At 38.7% G+C, this 25,795-nt stretch overlaps 1 protein-coding gene across 2 annotated transcripts in view; it reads right to left on the bottom strand.

Annotated features, from left to right (window-relative positions):
* The window catches only part of PRMT8 (protein arginine methyltransferase 8), a 148,198-nt gene that overhangs the window by 72,286 nt on the left and 50,117 nt on the right, over positions 1 to 25,795 (bottom strand). For both annotated transcript variants that reach the window (XM_075210194.1, XM_075210195.1), the window contains one exon: positions 12,582 to 12,776. In XM_075210194.1, the coding sequence (XP_075066295.1) occupies positions 12,582 to 12,776 (195 nt within the window). The remainder of the gene's footprint in view (positions 1 to 12,581; positions 12,777 to 25,795) is intronic.

Raw genomic sequence — 25,795 nt, 5'->3', positions numbered from 1 at the left:
TACAGTACATCTCCTCCAAAGGACATGTAAACTCATGCAAGTTTTAACATTAACATAACATTTTAACATTTTTTTAGGTGCATTTCACAAGGGTCAGAAAATATTTTTTACAACCTACTAAAAAACGCAGGGGCGCAATACGTTTCTACTTAAACTAATGCATCTAATGATATGACTAACAAGCTCTACCCTTTGGATCTCACCTAAATAATCCTGTCCTGCATAATAAAACCTCTCATCTGCATCTGGGTACATAACTAGGCACATTGATGCGCAAGGCCCAAGCTCAGCAGGGAATGTCCCAATCAATGATAACTCCTCTCAATAGAAGATGCAAGATTTTGTATTCCCGCCGGCGAATGTAAAATCTTTGAGTGTTGCATAAAACCAAGCATTCATTCAAAAATGTGCAAATGGCATTTATTCTTAGAAAGGTGCATTTTGGGCTTTAATAAGTGACCTATAGAGTGGCTAAAGCATTAATTCTTCACAACTGAACAGAGCAAATTAAGTGGGTGGAGCTAGTAAAACATGTGACCAATTAGAGCATTAGAATGTTAGATGCAGAGTATTTCAGCCCAACCAGCACCTGCTGGTCCGTGTAAGGAAAGTTTGATGGGGGATTTTCCAGGCGAGCATATAAGCTAAACTGATTTGGGACGATGGCCGGGTGAAACGCGCCATTACATAAAACAAAATTCATACTATACATCTCACTTCTTAATATTCCAAAATATTTTGTAATTCACTCCAAGTTACTGTTGTTAGTATTTTCTTGGCCAGAATTTGGACCAGAATTTTCCCTACTGGCTGTACAGCTGTTTTTTTTAATATTATATGTAGGGTATCTAATTAAAAGGGTACCGCTGGACTGATTTCCTTTAGTTTAGGATATAATTTTGCTTTGAAATGATAACACGATTTCTTTTAACATTTCCTACATGATAAGTCAGGGACCACTTTGTTGTATCGTAATTGCTTTGACGCAGCTTTCAACATAAATTCCTTAAAAAGGCCTACAAGTATTTATTATTATTTTTATTATTATTATTACCATTTATTTATATAGCGCCACTAATTCCGCAGCGCTGAACAGAGAACTCATTCACATCAGTCCCTGCCCCATTGGAGCTTACAGTCTAAATTCCCTAATATAGACACACACAGACAGACACGCAGACGAGGGTCAATTTTGATAGCAGCCAATTAACCTACCAGTATGTTTTTGGAGTGTGGGAGGAAACCGGAGCACCCGGAGGAAACCCACGCAAACACGGGGAGAACATACAAACTTCACACAGATAAGGCCATGGTCGGGAATTAAATTCATGACCCAAGCGCTGTGAGGCAGAAGTGCTAACCACTGAGCCACTGTATTTATGCAGTTACTCTAGGCAAAGGCCTTATTGCTTTGGAAGTTTTCTTAGGTCATTATGTAAGTATGCCAGAGACGCAAGAGGACCCTGTGCTATCCCCCGACCCCTTCATCTGTAACTTCTGTTCTACGATTGAAGTTTATTGATAACACAGTGGTCAGTGGTTAGCACTTCTGCCTCACAGCACTGGGGTCATGAGTTCAATTCTCGACCATGGCCTAATCTGTGTGGAGTTTGTATGTTCTCCCCGTGTTTGCGTGGGTTTCTTCTGGGTGCTCCGGTTTCCTCCCACACTCCAAAATCATACTGGTAGGTTAATTGGGTGCTAACAAATTGACCTTATTAATTATCTGTGTCTGTGTGTGTTAGAGAATTTAGACTGTAAGCTCTAATGGGGCAAAGACTGATGTGAGTGAGTTCTCTGTACAGCGCTGCTGAATTAGTGGCGCTATATAAATAAATGGTGATGATGATAACAACAAACACTTTTTAGTATCCTTATTAACCAAGACTTGTCTGTGCAGAAATTCCCAATTATTTCCGTCATGTTTCTGGCTTTTGCAGTCGCCTCTCACCCTAAGAGGAGCATTTATGAAATCTGGTAGACAGGGAAACTGTGTGGATGGAACCCTATAGCAGCCAATCAGATTCTGACATTTTTTAGTGCAGTTTAGGAAATGAAAGCAGACATCTGATTGGTTGCTATGATTTATAACATTTTATTTGTATGAACCAATTTGCAGACATGTCTCCATGTGTGTCTCTGTTCCCTTTATCTGTCTAGATACATTGCTCAGCAATGCGTCTTTTATTTTATATTGAATAAAGCAAGAGCCAATTGACATAACCCCACCTTTTATGTTCTATATCCTCTTTACCTGTTTAACAGATTTGACAATCCAAAGATTGAATCCATCTTTTCTTACCTTTCTAGCTGTATTAGGTAAATGTGATGTCTAGCAAATGGAAAAAGCAAATATATTAAGCCGATGTCGCGCTACTGACATTCAGAAAGAAATTGGATTTTTCTTCCAAATCATCTCTTTATCTTTTCCTACCCTTCTCTATCTGCTTACATTTAGATTTCGTTAGCTTTTTATGGATAATCTCTGTCTTCACAGCTATGTTTGCTTGCACAAGAGACATCTGTTTAGAGCAATCTATTCATTTCACAGATATTATCAAAAGTGACTTTTTGCTATTTTCCTTGGTGTAGAAATATAAAACAAATCCCATAGTATCAAAAGTAAAAACTTAATTTACAATGTAAAATTCCACTGTTTAACATCCCCTTTACTTTCTCGTTTCTATCCCTTTTTCTAACCCCCCGTGTTCCCTCCTCAACTACTACATATAGATACATATGGGCAGCACAGTGGCGTAGTGGTTAGCACTTCTGCCTCACAGCACTGAGGTCATGAGTTCGATTCCCGACTCTGTGTGGAGTTTGTATGTTCTCCGTGGGTTTCCTCCAGGTGCTCCAGTTTCCTCCCACACTCCAAAAACATACTGGTAGGTTAATTGGCTGCTATCAAAAATTGACCCTAGTCTGTCTCTGTCTGTCTGTGTGTCTATATTAGGGAATTTAGACTGTAAGCTCCAATGGGGCAGGGACTGATGTGAATGAGTTCTCTGTACAGTGCTGTGGAATTAGTGGCGCTATATAAATAAATGATGATGATATGTTAAATGTCATTTTACAATATGGTCATAGTCCCAAATGGATCCTAGGACTTCCCGCATGCTCCCCTCCAGCCCTCTTTGCTCCAGTTTGTCTCTTCAGGATCTTTATTCTTTAGGATTTTTTTGATATTTAGACCTATGCGGTTAGCCCCCGAGTACCATTGTGTGTTACATTTTACTCTGTTTTTGTTACATTATCATTTTATTTTTATTTATCCTTCCTTTTGGTGTCTAAGATATACTTAATTCAGGTATATTTTATACTTCTTGTTGCATAACTGTTTTTGTTTTTTTTTAATTCTATATTTTCGTCACAAACATGGGTTTCAAATCAGTACATGTAGAATATAGTGAATCATTTATAATGAGAAACAATATAACATCTTGAAGTGATTCATATATTGATATTGAGACTATTTTAAGTTGGGAGTTACCATGGTGTTGTTTTTACCTTTTTATTTTACTTTTCTGTTTTCCTTACTGCTAGAGGAAGGTGGGGAGGATGGGGAGAGAAGAAAAGAGAAAGAGTGGAGAGAAGGGTTCGAAGGGAAAGAAGGTAGAAGAGAAAGAGGCTCAATGTGTTCCCAGGAGGGGGTGCACACTGATCCCTCCGGCATCCACAGATCTCGAAGGAGAAAATAAAAAAAATTTTGGGGATAATTAGCGTCCACCCCCGTGGGGTCCTTTAAGTACATTAATACCAGGGGTAAACCCGACAAGAAAATGTAAGGACATATAAGACAAATAAATATAGGTGGTGCAGATTACTGAGTAGCAGGCGTTGGAGACTGGTGGAAAGAGTACCAGGGATCCCATACCGTGTGAAAGTGTAGGATTTTGTCATGAAGGAGACTTATGATATATTCCATTGAAGCTATATACCTGAGAAGTTATGCTTTGGAGGCCTGGAGGGCGAGGGGACTTCCAATCTTTAGCTATTTGCAAACATGTCGCAGCACATATATTTTGCACAAGCTGTTGCATTTCTGTTTTATTAAAGTGAATACAGAACATGACATCTCTTTATTTTTCAGAGCAATTTGTTGGAGCTGTTCTGGGAGAGAAGGAGGTCTAAGCTCCCATCTTGAAAGATCTTCTTTTTAGGGTGTTCCAATCTCTAGTAGGCAGCATTTATACTTTTTATTTGCTTCACCCTATTATACTGGAGTATTAAGACCATTTTTATGCCATCAATGCTCTTAGGGGGGTATTCAATTGTCGGCGGGTTCCGCCACGGAAAAACTAATACCGTTAATACAGTAATCTCTCGCTGGATTTCAGCTTGCAGCTCCCTGAGAAAACCGTTATTACGGTAATCGTGAGCGGACCGCGGGATTTTCGGAAATCCCGCCGACAATTGAATATGCCCCTTAGAGTTATATTCACTCTGTTAAAATCATTTCACACATTGCTAAAGACCTTAATTCACAATAATAGATAAGGTTATTATTTTACTACATTTGTTTACAAGCTAAAAAAAATTGTTTTTTTTCCCAAGAGATTACTATTTTAGGGTCACCATATTCCAAGATTTAGGGACACTAATAAAGAAGGTTGACCATTTCTCAGAGCCGTCGTTTCTGGGGTACATTTAACACTAGTCAACGTATATGCACCCAACACATCTAACAATGACTCTCTTATGACAAAATTATGCTATTGATCGTCTGATTTTACAGTTGTTGAGTGTGATTTAAATGCTATATTCAGCAGATTTCTAGAGTGTTCTAGATATGATTCTAGATTTATAGAATAGCTTAATCCATCTGAACCAGATAGGGGTATATTTACTGAACTGCGGGTTTGAAAAAGTGGAGATGTTGCCTATAGCAACCAATCAGATTATACATTTTGTAGAATGTACTAAATGATAACTAGAATCTGATTGGTTGCTGTAGGCGACATCTCCACTTTTCCAATCCCGCAGTTTAGTAAATATACCCAGTAGACTTTATAGGTAGACAAAGTACAGGAGACAACAGTTGACATGCACTTCAGCTTATTAATTCGGCTTGAACTAATCCACCCCCTAAAGATACTCTTTACACACAAAACTACCGGAGGGCTATTTCTCCCCAATAACCCTCTTAATATAAAGCAGCACAACTAGTGCAACTTAATCAATGACATTCTATATAAAAATTCCCTTTTAGTTAGAAACGGTTCAAGCAGTGTTGGACCCCTTTAAAAAAGAAAATATCCTTTGGCTCCCTGCTAAGTCTTGTATTAGAACAGCTTTTATCACCTTCATCGATGGTTAGGCTAGAAATCCGCCCTTGAAACAGCAGCTGTTCTCATATTCCCTACCCGAAGCATTTAGCGCCTGTTATTTTGCTCCTGACTTCTTTTGTAGGGATATCTTTCGTCTCAAGGCTCGAGATCTAGAGTATCCATCGCCTCACTACATCTAACTAGTTTGCAGAGCACGCTGGGGGTAAGAATGAGATTTCAAGATGCGTGGGAATCAGAACTCCAAGAATGTCTCTCACCCAACCAGTGGTGGTCGATTTATGATCATCAAGGCAAAGTCTCTACCTGTTTAACATGAGCATTCATTGAATGATAAGGTTTAAATTGAACAAATACATTTTCTTTTAAGGGTAGAATAGCAATATGTTCATGTGAATGTATGTAAGAAGGTTGTACAGTAGTTTGGCCTTGGTACTTAAGAGAACAAATGTATTATATATAGTAAATGTTCTGCAAAATGTCAGTTGTATATGAGAGATAGACTAGAGTCAGATCCTTTGTTCTCAATATATCTTTTTTTAAATTATGTTCTTTGTGTCTGTTGTACAAGTGATCCCCGCCGCGGGCAAAACTTTATCATGTACTGTACAGGTCTTCTTTTTACAATGTAGGCTAAAATGCTATATGTCAATATATATATTTCTTTGTAAATGTTTTTAACCCCTGCATTGTAGTCTCATGGGGAGAATTATCATAAGATGGCATTGGGTCTCTATGTGAGATTGCTCCATGATGAATTCATCTGTACTTTTAGTAAAGTTTGATCATTTAATGATCACTTTGATCATTTAATGTTCTACATGTCTAAAGTGGCTAATTTGCACAAGTACTTGGTGCATTGAATGGTTCTGAGTCCAACCCAGGTGCACCACTAGGTAAGAAACCTTTTCTCTATGGGATTCAACTCATTTATTTTATTCTGTAACCCCTCTGCTGCCAGACATTATTCAATCTGACTGGTAGGTCCTGTCTGATCAGATTGCTCATTGTAATATGGTTACTACACCTTGTATAAATATTTTTTGTAGTAATATCAGGAATAATTAAGTTTTACTGCATGCAGAATACAAAGTGGTACTACAGTATCTACAGGTATGATGAATGCGCACAGTAAGAATAGAGTAGTCCCTGTGTGTCAAGAGATTAAATGTGTTGGGCATACAGTAGGTGTATGTATTCCTATTTGTCTAAAGAGAGTTCTTTGTGTAGGTCTACTTCCCAGTTCAATTGAGTAGTATAGATTTGTTTTGGTCATCTACTAGTGTTATAAACTTACACCAGATGTCTCTCTTTGATAATTTCGGTAAAGGCAGAGTAGGGGGTTGATTTAAATAGATGTGTTTATTGTAGGGATGTTATCCAGTATCTAATTTAGAGGTATTTATGGAAGTTGTGAGAAAGGAGGTGAAATTGATCACTGAGTTGTCTAAAGGATAAACGTCTCTCTTTATTAATTAAATTGGCTAAGGCAGGGTTTCCCAAACCCAGTCCTCAGGGCTCCCTAACAGTGCAGGTTTTCCGGATCACATGTGACATAATTAGGACCACCTGTGGATCTGTTACAATGTGTCAGTCAGTAATGAATACACCTCTGCTCCAGCAAGGAGATATGGAAAGCCTGCACTGTTAACGTATCGTGAAAGGTGGGCACAGGCGCAGATAGACTGTGCCCAAATCTGTTGCAGGTGCTCTACCTCTAATAAGGTTGACCATTTCTCAGAGTCACCGTTTCTAGGGTCCATTTAACACTACTCAACGTATATGCACCCAACAAATCTAACATTGACTCTCTTATGACATTCCAACACATTATGCTATTGATCGTCTGATTTTACAGTTGTTGAGTGTGATTTAAATGCTATATCCAGCAGATTTCTAGAGTTTTCTAGATATGATTCTAGATTTATAGAATAGCTTAATCCATCTGAACCAGATAGGGGTATATTTACTAAAAATAAAATGAAATGATACAATGTGCTTTGAAACGATAATCGTTCATCGTTGGAGCTTACACTCTACTGCGATATCAGGCCAAACGGTCGTTTATTGTTTGATTGGCCCGATAATTGGCTGAAAACCCAGTAGTGTGTACCCAGCCTTAAATATGATGGGTTATCATCAAACACTTATGCTAGGAATCAAATAGCCATGATTTACTTGACTATGCAGAAGGTAAAAGATTAAAGTGAAAGAAAAGTATTTCAACTGACGAATATAGAGTGTAAGTAAGTGTTGAGCTATAAAAAGCACAGGAGGAGAGACTGTAAGGGTTAATTGTACGGCAAAGGGCTAAATTGAACAAATACTCTTTCTTTTAAGGTTAGAATAGTATGATGTGTGTATGTGTGAATATATGTGTGAATATATGTAAAGGACATAGTTATACAGTGGTTTGACCTTGGTTACAAAAGAAAATATTTGTTATCTATGCTAAATGTTCTGCCAAATGTCAGTAGTATGTGAGGAGCTGATAATAATCAGATCCCGTGTTCTCTGTTTATCTTTGTCTTTTTCAATTATGTTTCTTTGTTTCTAATTTTATCGTGTACTGGACTTCTTTTTACAACAGATAAAGTTTACAAATTTGCAATCCATATCAATATGTCTTTTGTAAAGGTAATTACTGTACAAAGGCACTTTCAGCTCAGGGGGAGATCTATGCAAAGATGGCAATGGGGTCTCTATGTCCGATTGATCCATAATGAATTTACTGTGCTGTAATAAAGGACAGAACACTGAGGGATTGTGCAACGATCAGCGCAATGTAATGATATATAGCCCAGGCGTGCTGGCCGAAGTACAGGATATCTGCAAACATTTCAATATGCATACCTGACTTTTTTTTTTATCATATTTGCATTATGTATTTACTTATTTTATTCAGTGTTTATTCCTAGTATTTAACCAGTGTTTTTATCGATTGGTGTTATATATTGTTATGTCGCTATCCAATAACGATTGTCCACTTCCAGTAGTGTGGTTCCAAAGCACAATGCGATTTAATAGCAAAATGCAGCAGAGTAACAATTCAAATAAAATAAGTACAGCTGTTACGTTCGCAGGCGCCCTGGATCCAGCATACAGTCATTCAGTCCTGAAGTCTGTGGACAAAGAGACTGTCTGCTGGTCCCAGAACTCCTGCTTATATACAGTCAGTGATACAGTGAAAACAATACAGATGACTTGGCATGTTTCCATAGGTTCAGGCTGCAGGAAGGTCCAGTGTAATAAGATCAATTCATTATAAATATTACACTCACATTAGGACAATTGGGCGCATAACCATTATCTAGGATATTAAAATTAAGTGAGGGACACTTTTGGTTCTGCAGCTCTTGTGCCTGGAGAGAGCACTTTCCCCTCTTAGCTATTACTATTTTTGTATTAAAAATGAAACATGTATGGTTAGAAAACCCGATATAAACTGGCTGAGATGTTGTATTACAGCTCTACATAAATTACAAGAAGAAAGATCAAGATAGTAAATTGGGAACCTATATGTACCAGGTATGTTGAGATTTTTTATGTCTAATGGGGAAGGAGAGGTGGAGAAAAAGCAAAGATCAGGACAGAGAGCCATAAAGAGGAGAACAGAAAATAACTTAGGGCCTGATTCATTAAGGATCTTAACTTGAGAAACTTCTTATTTCAGTCTCCTGGACAAAACCATGTTACAATGCAAGGGGTGCAAATTAGTATTCTGTTTTGCACATAAGTTAAATACTGACTGTTTTTTCATGCAGCACACACATACTTGATAGCTTATTTGTACACTGAAATGTAAAGTTGATATTTGTGTGCTACATGAAAAAACAGTTAGCGCCCCAGTAAGATCGCTGCCAGACTGCCTGTCATGTATATAGAGAAGACTGCTGCCCAGGAACAACAGGTAAGTCCTAATGTCTGGGGGCGGAGGGGCTGGTAACAAAGCTAAAGGGGCAAGTAAAGAAGCTAATGGTGGCAGGTGACATTGCTAATGGGGGCAGATAATGCTAAAGGGGCAGGTGAAGAGGCTAATGGGGGCAGGTAACAATGCTAATGGGGCAGATAACAATGCTAATGGGGGCAGATAATTCTAAAGGGGCAGGTGAAGAAGCTAATGGGACAAGCAACAATGATAATAGGGGCAGATAGCAATGCTAATGGCTAAAGAGGCTAATGAGGGCAGGTAACAATGCTAATGGGGGCAGATAATTCTAAAGGGGCAGGTGAAGAGGCTAAAGGGGGCAGTTGACAATGCTAATGGGGTCAGTTGAAGAGGCTGAACGGGGCTGATGAAATGGTTGAGGGGACTATTTAAAAAAATAGAGCAGCTTTGGGGGGGCATAATCTTTGTATTGTGTGACGGTTATGAGGATGGTCTCTGTGGTTCTAGGGTCATTAGAATGCAAAATTTTAGTCAGATGGGGCTGATAGAGGTTTATATTTGATTATAGCTCTTTGACAACAATTTTCATATATTTTATTGCCTACATATGCCTGTGCTACGGGGTAGTTTTATATATCCATAATGGACTGTTGTGTTTTAGAGCCTAATCATTCAGGCTTTGTTAACATTTAGCATTATAATACAATTGCTGCATATTTTCAAAACAGGACCCCGACTTTCCAGAAGCAGATAGAAGACAACAAAGCTGCAAGAACAGGGAAGAGAGAAGAGCAAGAACAGGGAAGAGAGAATGCACAATCTGTCTAATTTTGAATGCTGGCGAATTCTCCTGAATATACATATTCAGGAGTATTCCTATACGCTTATATTGGGGGGGGGGGGTGGGGGCGCTGCGGCGGTAATAGCCTAGGGCGGCTGGAACCCTTAATCGGGCCCTGGCTGAACTAGAAGTAAAATAAAACATGAAAGGAAACGGAATCCTGGTGCAGGACACAATACAGCACACGGGATTATTACACACATTTACAGTAGGAGCAGGTAAAACTAGCATCTCGAGATCCATCTGCCTCTGCATTAGCATCACATGTACTTGATGTGCGCTATAGCAGGAGCTAAGGACCCGCTTTCTGATGGGCGTATATGTGTGTTTCTGCAGGTCTGCATGAACTACATTTGCATAAACACATCCATGGCCAACATTAGATCTCCCCTTCCCTTCCATGTCCCACCTCTCCAAGTGCGGGTGGGCGCAAGTGTCAAAATCACTCTGCATAATCAAGTCAGCATAAGCGTACATGAGTGCGCCTGGGCACTCGCAGAGTGATCTCATAGAAGAACCGCTGTACAAATTGATGTAAGACCCACTTTGCATCTGCCCCTTATGTGTTTTGGTGGAGATAAGGAGTTTAAGATCTGAAGCAAATAACAATTGCTCTCTAGTGCACAGTTAGCTCTCCGACATATGTAGAAAAACATTTACAGAAGCAAAGGAAAGTCATTCAAAAGAAATATTATAATACTTCTATTTAACATGTCCATTACACGAACACAAAGGGGCATCTCATGAATTCTCAGCCAATTTGTATTAACAAGGAGAAGCATCCTTTGTGTAATGTTGGCTCTACCGAACTACCTTATTCAGCAGTAAAATCTGTAAACATTTCAAGGTATATTGAATTTGACAAGTCGGTTTGAGGTGCAAATTTACTTTCACATGAGTTATATTGAGAACCAAATTGACACAATAGACAAGATGATATCAACCATTTGTGGTAATTTGAACAGTACATTTAGGCCGCGTACAGAGGGCATTGCTTTCCGTCTGTGATATGCTAACTGAGCTGTGTTCAGTATCTGCTTGCTGAATGCATTTCATACTGTATATAGTTTAGTTCTAATTATCCCCAATGGAGACGTACCTACGGAATGCTGTAATAAGCATTAAACACAAGAAAGTATTTTCTTGCAGTCAGAGCTCAGTACTGAATTCCGTGGGTACGTCTCCAAAGAGGATAATTAGTCACACTCTACATATGGTATAAGCTGCATTCAACAAGCTTCTGAACGCAGCTCAAAGTTATCCCACTAAGCGGAGAGCAACGCTGTCTATAGGCAGCCTTAGATGTGTTTTTTTAAACAATGCTAACAATCAGGTTAACTTTGTACCTTTGTTTTAGAAGAAGATTATTCCAGCTGCTGGCATGCACACACATTTTAAGAAGCATTTTCATGAGTGTTTCGGAGTACCTTTTAACTACTTGGAAAAACGCTGCTTTTATTATTAAATATCTTTCAGCTGGGTTTCTAGCACCTTGTTTCTGTGCCAGGTGAAAGTGTATATCAACATAAGCGGCTTTAGACACAGATAGCGACTGCAAAGAGCTGATGCCGTAGAGTTAAGTGATATAAACTAACAGCAGTTCTACTGCTCTGTACTGACACATAAAATGCTGCTTCCTAGACACAGGTAACACAAGTCTTTTCTATATAATCTTTGTGCTAAATGGATTATACAGACATATCCTAAAATTCTGTAAAAACTGCAACTTTCTAGTGTGACCTTTTAAATACATTGGGTCTCATTTAGAGTCGGACGCAAAGTCCATTTCAGGCGCATCCTGCACATTTCCACTGACGGACATGTGCAGTAAGCAACAGTTCCCTGCAGTTCCATCTGCTTTTCAGTTGCAGTCAGGGCCATCTTTTCCATTGGGCACGATGGGCAGCTGCCCGGGGGCCCCACGGGCAAGGGGGCCCCATAGGCACGGCTCTTAATGAGAATAAATAATCCCCGGTGCACTGCTTTGCCCAGGGGCCCATAATGTTGTTAAGATGGCCCTGGATGCAGTGTACACTGCAACAGCTTGCGACTCAGTACGAGGGAAAGGGTGGAACACGGAGTTATGTAGACGTGAGAGTGAAAAATTCAGATACTATGGGTGTCTACCCGCAAAAACTACCCTAGTCGGATCAACAAGTCTTTTGCTGCAACTACAGAACTAGTCTAAGTCCTGAGTACTAGTGATGACATTCTCCTATCATATGCATGATATAACGTGTTCACAATCAGGAGCAACTGTAAAAATGTATTTTATGTTCAGTAGACATTATGAGCATCTTAATAAATGTATTTCATGGAACAAAACTAAGGTAAAAATAAAAAAAGCCTTTTTTTCGGCCTATTTTGTGAGCTGGTGACATAAACGAATAGGGTGTTTTGTGTGTGTGCGGTTTTGGCTTGGCTACTATTCTGAAAATGATTCAGAATAAGAGGCTTGGCAGGTTACCATAGAAACTGAATATGGTATTAGACCCTTTGATAACTACAACTGGCCCATTGCTAGAAGGTGGCATAGGATCAACTTAAATACAATTCGTCTTACCTCATGGATCCCAAAATGGGCATAGGAATCAAAGTAGTAGTCTCTCGAGGTCATCTCTTCTGGATTTAACAGTTTTGCTATTTTGCCCCTTCCAGGGCAAATTGGTTGAATAGGGGTATGTATGACATGCTGAATGGACTGTATAGGTTTCGGGATTACCACTGGCTGAATAGGTTGGGAGGGACCACCGCAAACCTACAAGAAAAAAAAATATGTATAAATAGATGTCTCTATTTACAGTTAAAGGGACACAAAAAAACAAAATATCAAATTTTCAGATATATATCAAGAAGGTAAAATACATTGACCAGTGTTAACCTGAGTAATGTTCCACCTACAGAGTAATGTTCCACCTACAGATTCACACAAGTAGATGTAGTACTTAGTCATTCACTCTACTCCCCCACCTCATTGGGCATAAGACTGGTCCAAACTGTGTGGCTGGTTAAACCAGTTTCTAGACAAAAGATCCTTCCCACTTCCTGGACAGTGGCTCCACCCACAGGTGTGAGCAGTATTATTTGGGGGGAATATGTGAGAATATGTGGTTTATATCTGGATATATGTAGTATAGATGATCACAATATGGATAGTGTGTAATGACAGCTGCAATGTGTGATATTTAAACTGTGCACATTGTGTCAGTTGATTCTGGAATGAAATAATGTGAGAATATAAGTGAATGTATAATGAATATGAGTAGTATGGGATATACGTGGTATTTGAGGTTTATAGTGGAAATTTCTGTGGTACAAATGGAAGTTTATGATTTGTTGGTTGTTTAAAATGAAGGACAACATGAGGATTATATACAGCTCTCCCCCACACTTGCACCACGTACACTACACACACAATATACTACACCCACAATATACTATACACACAATGCACAAATACCCATACGACGATAGCCACTGATTCATACTACACTCTCACACCACACAATACAGACTTGCATACACACACACAATAAATTATATATTTATAGAACAGGCAATGAATGTAATGTTGCTATATAATCTATGCTAACAGAGTAAACAAACCTTGCTGATATTGTATAATATACTTTGTTTACTACACTGTTTTATATTATGTATAATATTGTTACAATTAGAATGATAATTAGAATACAAACCACTTTAAATGAAGCTACATCGTGTGTTCAGCCTTTCCTAAACAAATAAGCATAAGCTTATGGTATAAATATTTCTTCTACGGATTTAGAGCAGAATAGGAATTGTATTCTTTGGATTAAACCAGAACTATCTCTGCAAGGTGTTTGTTGATGGTAATAGTAGCAAATAAGTTATTAAATGGTCATTAGCATATTTGCCAGATTATTAGTCCCATGGCCTTAAAGACTGAGCTTCCTCTGCAATATTGTTAAAAAGTAATGTAATATCTCTACACTCATTACAGGCAGCTGAAGACCCACCAGCATCTTCACAACAGTGTCCTAATGGGATCTGAGGATGCAGTCAGTTGAGCAACTGGGACATCACTCGTCCTGCCTCTGTGTTTGAATCAACCAATCCACACAGAGAATTTCTGCAATGCAAGACTGGCTAGATGTCAGTAACTCTCTGTCTGCTCTGTTAGGGAAGCATCTTCCTCCTAAAATAGTCGAGGAGGGAAAAAGATCATGGCTGATTAATTTAGTCACTATTAAGATAAATACAGGGATTGAAAATGAATTTACCCTTATATATTTTATAATGTTTTTTTTTTTCTTTAATACACTGTAAACTGTACATGTAAAAAAAAATATTCTATTTAGAAGTAGTGATTAGTTCACCCTAATTGCAATTACAAACCTACAATCTTATGGTCCTATGCCGTGTTTTTTTTTGTCATAGAACGCACCTGAACTGAGTTCCGGCACCTTTTTTCGCCGGATTTTCCAAGTTTTAAAATTAACTTTTAAACATTTGATGTTTGCGACTTCTATCATTTTTTTCTTTGCGATGCTGCTACAGTGCAGCACCGAAACTTATTGTGTGTCCTGCTGGCTTCCGGCGTGACGTCATGACGCTGCCAGTGAGAGAAGCCGCCATCAATCAAACAAGCAGAGAAGAGAGAAAAGAAGCATAGAAGGTAAGTACAGACTACAGAAAGCGGGGGAGGGGAAGCAGAAAGAGAGGGCTACAAAATATGAGGGGATCAGAAAGAGAGGGCTACAGAAAAACAAGGGGAGCAGAAAGAGAGGGCTACAGAAAAATGAGGGGGGGGGGTAGAAAGAGAGGGCTACCGAAAAATGAGGGGGGGCAGAAAGAGGTGAGTTCCGGCACCTTTTTTCTTACGAAAAAAGCACTGGTCCTATGTTCATAATAATTTCGTAACCCTAGTGCTTTTTACTACATTTTTCTTTTAAATAGTAAAATTTTCCAGTATGTTCAGTGAACTCTTTTATTCAACAGGAAAATAATTACAATGACAAGCTGACAGGAGAAAGAGAAGATGAAAAGAGAATAAAGACAAAGGAGAGACAAAAAGAGGGAACTAAAAATAGAATTTCCAAAGGGAATTGTATGATAGATTTTAGTAGCGCTCGGTATAAAAACCTCAAGAATATCTGTCTTATAAAACAGCAGCAATCACTAGGAATCAAAAAATAAATAAATATCTTCCCAATGTTGAAATAGAAGATGTGTCAGTAACTGAAAATGCGTAATCCCTTAACGTGTTATAAAGTGAAGTATAGCAGGTGTTTGTGCTACCGTGTTTAGAAATGCGAATCACATTCTGAGCATTCTAAAAATAACCTGTGTCAATCCTGATGAATCTTCTCGACGGCTCTCCAATGTTTTGCAGAAAAGCAATCTATATATTCAGCAATGGTACAGCCAGTTGTCCTAGTGGTGTCTTTAGGGGATAAATCACTTAACGATCTGGATCCTCAAATATGACCCCTCTCACCTGGCCCAATATGCTCTGCTCCCAAACTTCACACTTAATTTACAAGTGCCATTTACCTGTGCTGAATTAATCAATGGCAAGTGTTTTCTATTTAACAACAAATAGTTAATTCAGCCCTGGTAACAGATATAGCAAATTATGTGGGAATGTTTTGGACAGGATCGGACAGGTCTTGTTGGTCTGTAATTTTGTTTTCTTGCAAGAAGCAATCTATGTAAATATGCTCATATTAATTATAGCAATTTAAGAAATTTCTACTAATAAAATATAATCAATATTACATAATTGATAGATTTACAATCTTTGGTTTTCCTTTTTCTGCTGTTCATGGTTCAAAACAATATTTAAAATTCATCATCAGCTATTTATATAGCGCCACAAATTCCGCAGAGCTGTACAGAGAACTCACTCACATCAGTCCCTGCCCCATTGGAGCTTACAGTCTAAATACCCTAACTAACATACACACCGAGAGAGAGACTAAGGTCAATTTAATAGAAGCCAATTAACTTAATAGCATGTTTTCAGAGTGGGGGAGGAAACCAAAGCACCCGGGTGAAACCAACTCAAACATGGGGAGAACATGCAAATTACATTGTAAAATAAATATTAAGGTTGGCTGCACTGTAGTTTTTTTCCCATCGTTTTTACATTTTTTTTTTGCACATTATTTCGTATCTTGGAGACATCCAGGCACATGCGAGAGCAAATACTGGAAAGTATATAAATGGAGATACAAAATGCCCTTGATACAAAAAAAAAATACTGTTATCTTATCTAGGTTCCATAATGAGGCTGTGTGATACTGAACTGTAATAGCTGGGGAAATCATTTTTCAATTACTTATTTATTGTTGTTTATTTAGGTAGCACCAATCATATTATGCAATGCTGTACGGAGAGTACGTAGTCACTCACATCAGTCCCTGCCTATTGGAACTTACTGTCTAAATTCCCTACCATAGAGACAAGGATCCGTATTATCAGAATCCAATTAACCTACAAATATGTTTTTGGAGATCGGAGGAGAGTGGAAGAAACACATGGGAGAACACACAGGGCATGAGTTTTTAAGGAAAGCAAGGGAAAAAAAAGGAGTAAATGTTCTCCGGGACAAACCATGTTACAATGCAAGGGGTGCAAATTAGTTTATTATTTTGCACATAAGTTAAATACTGGCTGTTTTTTCATCTAACACACAAATACTTTATAGCTTTAAATTTATCTCCCCCCTCCAATGCCACATGGTTTTGCCCAGGTGCAAAGTTACTCCTTTTTTATGCTTTGCTCTCCTTAAAGACTCAGGGCCTACAGACTCCACGGAAGGACGGATACGACCCTGGTTGAAAATAAACTCCTGACCCCAGTGCTGAGAGACAGCACTACTGTAAGTGTATATTTGTATGATTACTGATTTAATATCTATCATATATTAAGCTTTAGAAACTAATATGCCATAAACTTAAGAGAAATCGTCAGATATTATGTTCAGTTTTGAAGAAGAATTGCTCAAGGTTGTGAAGCCACATAACAGGATGCTCCCCGTGAGCAGAAACAGCTCAAGGACGCATAGCTGTATGTTCTTTACAGATAAGACCCAAGGACTCAAAGCTGGGGGCAGCACAAGAATATTGGCAGAAAACCTGGAAAGAGATAACACCAAAAGAAGAAAGAATTGTTTGAACGTTGATGGAAAACTGCAATATATATGATTGTTGATTGACTTACTTTCATTATTTACTGTCTTATAATTGGTTGTTAAGCATCTATATCCCTAAACTTTTATGTATAAATAAAGACACTGAAGCGGTCTCAGATTGGAACAGAATCAGAGCTGCTCAGCATTATATCATACAGGTGTTGAGTGTTTTTCTGTTCCCCAGTCGACTGTAAATCAAGGAAGATTTGACTGACATTGAAGGTGATTGATAGAAGTATCGGTGAACCCCGTTACCCCAATACTAACCACTGTGCCAGTGTACAATGACTGGTAGTCTACCTGTAAGCTGAATTATTTAGGGACTAATTGGAATAAGTAATACTAAATGTATTTTCCTCCCTTATTGACATCTATACTAGTGTTTTTCAGCCTAGCTCTTTAATTAGGTAATTTCCCAGCCTACACTGGCTTTTCTTACTACACTCTGATACTGTTTGATTAGTCACAGCAATTATTTTTCAATTAAAAATAATGTTATGTTAGAGGGGGCATGTATATTAATGTTGCATTGGCCTTCTCTCACAGATAATGGTTTAGGTCACATAGAGATAGGTTTACTGGAGATTCCGGACCAATGAAGGTGATCTCTATAGGTGTGATTTATTGAACAAAGGCAGAATAATGAACAATCCCAAGTTGAATTATTAAGACTTTAGCAACAGCCTGGGTGAAAGTTTAATTTCTTCCTGCTCCCTATAGTTTGCAGAGGGAGGGATAAATCAATTTGCAGCCTGCATCTTGAAGCCATCAATAGAATACAATTTATAGGGACAAGAGGTAAGTCATTAAAGAAAAAGCAGTATTGATGTGAGTTTAGGAGACTTAATTAAATAAAAAATAAAAAAAATAATTATATATTACACATAGAAATATGCAACTTCTTAAGCCCTCGTATCACAGGTGTTACTTTAATGCATTTTACCAGAGTTTCTAATGCTAATACAGTGCATGAAAATTGGTTTGAAAATAGAACTCATTGTTTCCAATTAAACCATACCCACTTGTATTTTGTTGGCATTCAGGTGCGTTATCTTTATGTTGAGTTTCTGAAAATAGAATGTTTGTATGTTCTCCCCGTGTTTGCGTGGGTTTCCTCCAGGTGCTCCAGTTTCCTCCCACACTCCAAAAACATACTGGTTGGTTAATTGACTGCTATCAAATTGACCGCACTCTGTGTGTGTGTGTGTGTGTGTGTGTGTGTGTGTGTGTGTGTTAGGGAATTTAGACTGTTAGCTCCAATGGGGCAGGGACTGATGTGAGGTCTCTGTACAGTGCTGCGGAATTAGTGGCGCTATATAAATAGCTGAGGATGATTCAATGTGTCTATAGCAAGTAACCTCTCACGACACTAGTAACAACTGCACGCTCACTGAGCATTTTACTTGCATTCTTTTAAGGCAAAAATAAAAAAAATGCCAGTGGGCACAAGGCCACAAAGTTGCTCTGTACAACAAGTGTTTCGCTTTAAAGATATGTATAGTTTTGTAAAGAAGTATTTTACGTCACTCAAAATATATACGTTGTTATGTAAAAACATTTTGGTCGTAGAAGACAACATTGAATAGAAATGAAACCCTCTAATACAGCGGTGGGCAAGTGTACCGCTGAGCCTTCATCTGCGTCCTGCCAGTCAGCTGCTCTCGATCGTACCAGAATGGGGGTGTCAGACTCCGGGTGATAGGGCTGCAAACCCGATCCCCGGCAGACTTACCTTACCCCGCCGGCTGTCCGCTCCGTCCCAGGTGCCACCATCTTGGACTCGGGTCTTCGCATGCGCAGTCCTGTCCTATCTAAATCCTCTACTGCTCTCCTATTGGCCGATCAGATTGGCTCCAAACTTTAAAAGGCTCCTCCCCTGGATGTTTGGTGCCTGTTCTTCAAGTTACCTTCTGGTGCTAGACGTGGCTCCTTTCCTGTGTGGTCCCTGCTTGTCTTCAGAGCTGACTCTCTACACTCCATTCCTGTGTGGTAATCGGCTTGTCCGCAAAGCTGACACTCTTTTCGCTTCATTCCAGCTGTACCTGCTGACTACAGGACTGACACTTCCTAGTGTATCTGCTGCCATCCCAGTAGTAACCTGTTCGTCTGCAGAACTGACTATCTACTCCTCGCTTCACCTTCATTCCAGTGTTAACCTGCCGGCTACAGGACTAACACTTCCTAGTGTATCTGCCGCCATCCCAGTGGTAACCTGATCGTTTGCAGAGCTGACTATCCACTCTACGCTTCCTTGCTTACCATTCCGGCTGATCTCCCAAAGGGGTTTTGCTCGGTACTCCTAGTAGGGGCCGCGTCCTGCGAGACAAACGCAACGAAGGCCAAACTGCCTTGCAGCGGTCCCTGGTGAATACCATCTCCTCGTTAGACTCCGTGCCCTACTTGAGTAGCACTAATCTGGGCAATTGTTAGGATTCGAATTCTGAAACCGTGACAGGGGGTAGCCGACCTCCGCATCATGTGACCTCCCCTGCACAGTGCAGGGAGGTCACGCAGCATACCCGGAGAAGGGGAGTGCACCAAACTTGCAACAACTAGAAAATTAGAGAACCATTGAAAGGAATCATTTGTATTCAATGTTGTACAAGTCTTCATTGCAGAGTGAGCGTCCTGCCAAGGTTTACAGTAAAATATTTGCATGTGTTCATTAATCTTATCAATTTCTAAATTGAATGCAAATCATTTCTGATTGGATCTCATAAAAAAATCAGTGTACTTTGTGAAAGGCAATTAATACAATCTGCAGCCAAGAATTGAGATTGGTTTGTAGAAGATTATAGTGTGTTATGAAATGAACTTACATAGTAACATAAGAGCATCGTATGTCAGTATTTATTGAGGACCTGTAGGGGAACACTGGGCTCTTGCTATTTTATGAGTCTCTCTCAGATTTAGCACTGACCGTCCCCAACTTGTAGAGGTGACTACTGCCTGCATCAATTTACATTAAGCACCTACCAGTCATGTCACCCAGCTCTGAGATTTGTGAGATTGCTGGACTCAGTATAGGAGCTAGAGACAACTCCTACAGCTTTCAGAGCTGCATAGTTGTCTCGTTATAATACAGGGCAGGAGACCTTTATATGCCTGCAGATCAAAACTGGAGCTGGAAATGGAGATACATATATATATATATATATATATATATATATCTTTTTTTCTCACTCTCCTCTGTCTCTTTTTCTCTCCCTCTTTTCTCTTTCTCTCTCTCTATTTTTTCTCTTTCTCTCTCTCTCGTTTCTCTCTCTCTCCTTCACTGTCTCTTTTTTCTCTCTTTTTATCTATCTCACTATCTCGCTCTTTTTTAGATTTCTCCCTCCCTCTCTTTCTCTTTTCTCTCTCTCTCTCTTTTCTCTCTCTCTTTCTTTCTCTTTTCTCTATCTCTCTTTTCTGTCTCTCTTTTCTCTCCTCTCTTTCTCTCTCTCCCTCTCTCTTTACTTTATCTTTCTCTCTCTTTCTCTTCTAACTCTCTATCTTTTTCTCTCTCTCTCTCTCTCTCTCTTAACTATCTCTTTTCTCTCTCTCTTCTCTTTCTCTCTCTTTTTTCTCTCTCCCCTCTCTCTCTGCTCTTTCTCTTTTCTCTCTCCTCCTTCTATCTCTTTCTCTTCTCTCTCTCTTCTCTCTCTCTCTTCTCTTTCTCTCTCTCCTCTCTCTCTCTTCCTTCTATCTCTTTCTCTTCTCTCTCTCTTCTCTCTCTCTCTATCTATCTCTCTCTTCTCTTTCTTTCTATCTTCTCTCTCTCTTCCTTCTATCTCTTTCTCTTATCTCTCTCTTCTCTCTCTCTCTCTCTTCTCTTTCTCTCCTCTCTCTCTCCTCCTTCTATCTCTTTCTCTTCTCTCTTCTCTCTCTCTCTCCTCTTTCTCCCTCTTTTCTCTCTCCTCCTTCTCTCTCTCTCTCCTCTCTCTATCTCTCTCTTCTCTTTCTCTCTCTCTTCTTCTATCGCTTTCTCTTCTCTCTTCTCTCTCTCTCTCTCTCTATCTCTCTCTTCTCTTTCTTTCTCTCCTCTCTCTCTTCCTTCTATCTCTTTCTCTTCTCTCTTCTCTCTCTCTCTCTTTTTCTTTTGCTCTCTATTTTTTTACTTACATAAAAATGACATACTCTCTTTAAATATTTTCTACAACAATGTTGAGTTATGTTTGTTTAATGAGACCTCAGGAGTAACTATAAGAAGATAAAAACCACAGTTCTGTTTGTGCTGTTGCCTATCTAAGTGCAAACATTCAATATTGAGACCAGTCAGAAAAAAGATTGTAGAAAATACACAAAGTCATGTCTTTATCTCTTCACTGCCACAATCCCTTCAACCTCACCCTTTGTCACAATTGAGGGAGTAATTTTTGTGGGCTAAATTAATATTTATGACAATGCAACCTATCGATTTACTAGGCACTAGCGTCTAACGGTGGATGAACAGATTTGAATCGATTTGCAAATAAATTATCATATTCATGAATTTCAGCCAAATTTCAGCGCACATCAGTGTTTCCGTGTCAACGTGTACCGGACTAAGTGGCCCGTTACCAAATATTTTCAAAATTGATTCCAAATTTGAGCGAATTTCACTGGTCACGAGCATGGTACAATCTTCGATTGTACAACACCGATTTGATTTCATGGTTCGAGTTTAACGTTCGAGGTTCACAGTTTGCACCATCATTAAAATGAACAGATTTATACATTTTTATTTCGAAACACTATTTAAATAATATTTTTAAACAATGGAAAAAGGATTCAATATTTATTTTTAACACAAACCGCAAACACTAGTGTGTTCCAATTGAGCCTTTCAAGATTTGCAGGTCACCATTGCAATTTTAAACGTTTAAATTGATCAATTTAAATTTGAACACGTTGGAGCCAATTCACACAATATTTGTTAAGTGGGCACATGTTTGGTTCTTAGCTGCAGGGAAACTAACCAATAAATAGTTGTTGCACAGGTGTGAAGAGGTTCAGAGCTTAACAGTTTTGTAATATGAAACCTGTTGAATGCAATCTCATTGCATACTTGCCGACTCACAAAATTCTATCCCCACTTGGGGTATATTTACTAAACGGCGAGTTTGAAAAAGTAGAGATGTTGCCTATAGCAACCAATCAGATTCTAGGGCCTGATTCATTAAGGATCTTAACTTGAGAAACTTCTTATTTCAGTCTCCTGGATAAAACCATGTTACAATGCAAGGGGTGCAAATTAGTATTCTGTTTTGCAAATAAGTGAAATACAAATATCAACTTTAAATTTCAGCGTACAAATAAGCTATCAAGTATTTGTGTGATACATGAATAAACAGTCAGTATTTAACTTATGTGCAAAACAGAACACTAATTTGCACCCCTTGCATTGTAACATGGTTTTGTCCAGGAGACTGAAATAAGAAGTTTCTCAAGTTAAGATCCTTAATGAATCAGGCACCTAGTTATTATTTATTTAGTACATTCTACAAAATGACAGTTAGAATCTGATTGGTTGCTATAGGCAACATCTCCACTTTTTCAAACCCACGGTTTAGTAAATATACCCCTTGGAGTTTGATACAATTTTTTTTTTATCATACACTTGATAATCAAAGCAAAAAAGGTAAAAATAATTTAAGTAAATGAAAGATTAAATAAATTAATTAAAATATTCTGATTCTGAGAGGACATTAACAGAAAAGTAGTTATAGAAATACTAGATAAATAGATTAGTAAAGGAAAAGAAAAACACTATTTCACCATTTAATAAATAGAGCCATTAGTTGAATATAAACACCCACATTATGTTAGGATAAATACTGAGCCCAGTCATGCACATGGTTTCCTCTATATTAATGTCCAAAGACTAGATTTACTAAGCTGCGGGTTTATAAAAGTGGGGATGTTGCCTATAGCAACCAATCAGATTCTAGATGTCATTTATTTAGTGCATTCTACAAAATGACAGCTAGAATCTGATTGGTTGCTATAGGCAACATCCCCAATTTTTCAAACCCACAGCTTAGTAAATCTAGTCCCAAATGTGGACTGCTATTTAAATGAACCCATAAGGTACAAGCACATTTCCATAGCTGGGGACAGGTTGAAGGACATTCCTACTCTCCAGCCTTTGTCACTTCTTACAGACGGATAATAGGTACAGCATGACAATGCAACCAGTAATTTTACATGTTTTGTGTCCATCGCTCCATAATCTGGCACCGGAGAAAGAGACAGCTCAGTTCTAGGCAGCACCATTGTACTCTTTCAAAAGCATAACCAAAAAAATTGATAACCTTTTAAAAAAGACCTAATGGAAAATCACAGCAGGAGTACAATAAGGTAGATCTGCCGCGGAGTGTAAAGAAAAGTATTTTCCAGGCGAAAATGCTGACAAAAACACATGCAATTTGATCTAAATATGGATATAAAAGTTTGTTTTTCTTAACCCCACTTACTATTGGTCCGTTCTTCAACTTAACTTTGTACAGACTTAGGGGTATATTTACTGAACTGCGGGTTTGAGAAAGTGGAGATGTTGCCTATAGCAACCAATCAGATTCTAGCTGTCATATTGTAGAATGTACTAAATAAATAACAGCTAGAATCTGATTGGTTGCTATAGGCAGCATCTCCTCTTTTTCAAACCCGCAGTTTAGTAAATCTAGCCCTTAAAGTGGTTTGAGCTCCTGGGCTGCTAAACACGCTGATATCCAAGCCTGCAGGTTAAATTATAGTCAAATTATAGTCAAATGTATCCATTCTTTTTCACCCAATATTCATGAGAAAGCGATCTAAAAATTTGTGACAATATTGCTCCATTGCAGTATGCAAAGGTAATAAAAATGTATCTAATAAAACGTCTTCCTGTAATAGTTGCAGAGATGGTTCAAATAAGTATTGACCACGTGGGATGAATACTTACTAATTGATGGCATTTCATTTTTTTTATTAATTTATGGATTACTATTATTAAAGTAGTTCTATCGTTTTAAAATAAGCATTGCCCAATCAATTGTATGTGTGTCCAAAGCACAAAGTGATTTATTTTAGCAGATGTAAATAGTCAACAATTCAATACATAATTATATCATGATAAAGTACAGTACAGCCAATACCAAAAGATAATACATACCAAATGCAATCGCTTGCGCACGCTGCGCACCCACGGGACCCGATGGACAATATTCTGTTTAGAATATTGTGTCAGAGTTGACTGAGGCCCCAGTGAGATGCAGCTAATATATATACAGTTAGTGTTTCATTGTGAACAATAGAGATGACGTAGATTGTTTCTATAGGTTCAGACGTTGGGTGGGTCCAGGCCAGACAGGTAATAGGTTGATTCAATCTAAAGAATCCAAAGGTGGGGGTCTTCTCTCCAGGGGGTCTGCTCCTTTTCATAGCCAGTATCATACAAAGGTTTACTCTCTAATATCAATAACTAAAGTATGCAATGTGCGATCTCTTCGCCGACTGCACCGGACAGCTGCTGATGATTAGGGCTTCAATATGATATCAGGCATGACACCTTTCCTATTACCTAAACCTTTAATAACACTACAATGTACATATAATCACTATATATATATATATATATATATATATATATATTATTATTATTATTATTATTAATATTTATTTATAAGGCGCCACAAGGCATCCACAGCGCCGTACAGAGACAAACAAAATCACAATACAATGGGAGACAGCACAGTACAGTAAACACAGCAACTCAGTACGCTCAGTGCACAGCTAGAGAGGGCGGGGAAGGGGGAGGGAGGATCCGCAAACGACGGGGCCCAAGAAGGAGGGCGCGGAAGACAGGGAGACCCCCAGGGGGGAGGAGGGAGCGAGAGTGGACGTGGGGTGGAGGACCCTCGAGGAGGAGGGCTAAGTAGCTGGAGAGCAGAGTTAGAAGTGGTGGAAACAGGAGGAGAGATGGCCCTGCTCAGAGGAGCGTACAATCTAATAATATATATATATATATATATATATATATATATAGACTAATAATAAACCGAATACTATCTGCTCCTGAATTACAGTGTAACAGAACCAATATGAATTGTATAAATAACTAAATGTTGTAATGCGAGAGTGTGCGTGCGTATCTTACCGTGCGATCGCATCACGCCACGTGTTACGTGGCGTACGCTTCGCAATACGCACGGCAAACCAATATTAAACCAATATACTTTCGTTCATCCAATGATACGACTTCAACACTATTATTTTTCTATTTTAAGAAAAATAGATAAAGATGAATGTGTGAGAAGCGGTGAGATTTTTATGTAAAAAAAAAAGGGACGGGCGGAATATTTATTCTGTATATGCAAAAATCTCCATTAAGTAGCCACAACAGCCGCTATATTCAGAAGTAATTCTATGGCAGTAATGTTGATAGGCTACTAATATGCCCGTCAGTAAAAATATGCACAGTGCTTGTATCATATACCGCTCCCGTTGTGATTAGGCTCCTCCTCCGTCCTATCTATAATGCGGCACACCAAGTTTGTCAGATTGTATAAAGTTTAAAAATTTGCTCAGTGCACAGCACTATTCCTGAACCACAGGAAATTTCAGCCACTGTGTTCTAGTCTGATTGTTACTTTGATCTGCCC

This window comes from Mixophyes fleayi, chromosome 4 (assembly GCF_038048845.1).
Source record: "Mixophyes fleayi isolate aMixFle1 chromosome 4, aMixFle1.hap1, whole genome shotgun sequence".
Classification (NCBI taxonomy): Eukaryota; Metazoa; Chordata; class Amphibia; order Anura; family Limnodynastidae; genus Mixophyes; species Mixophyes fleayi.
This window is presented reverse-complemented; position numbering and strand designations above follow the sequence as displayed.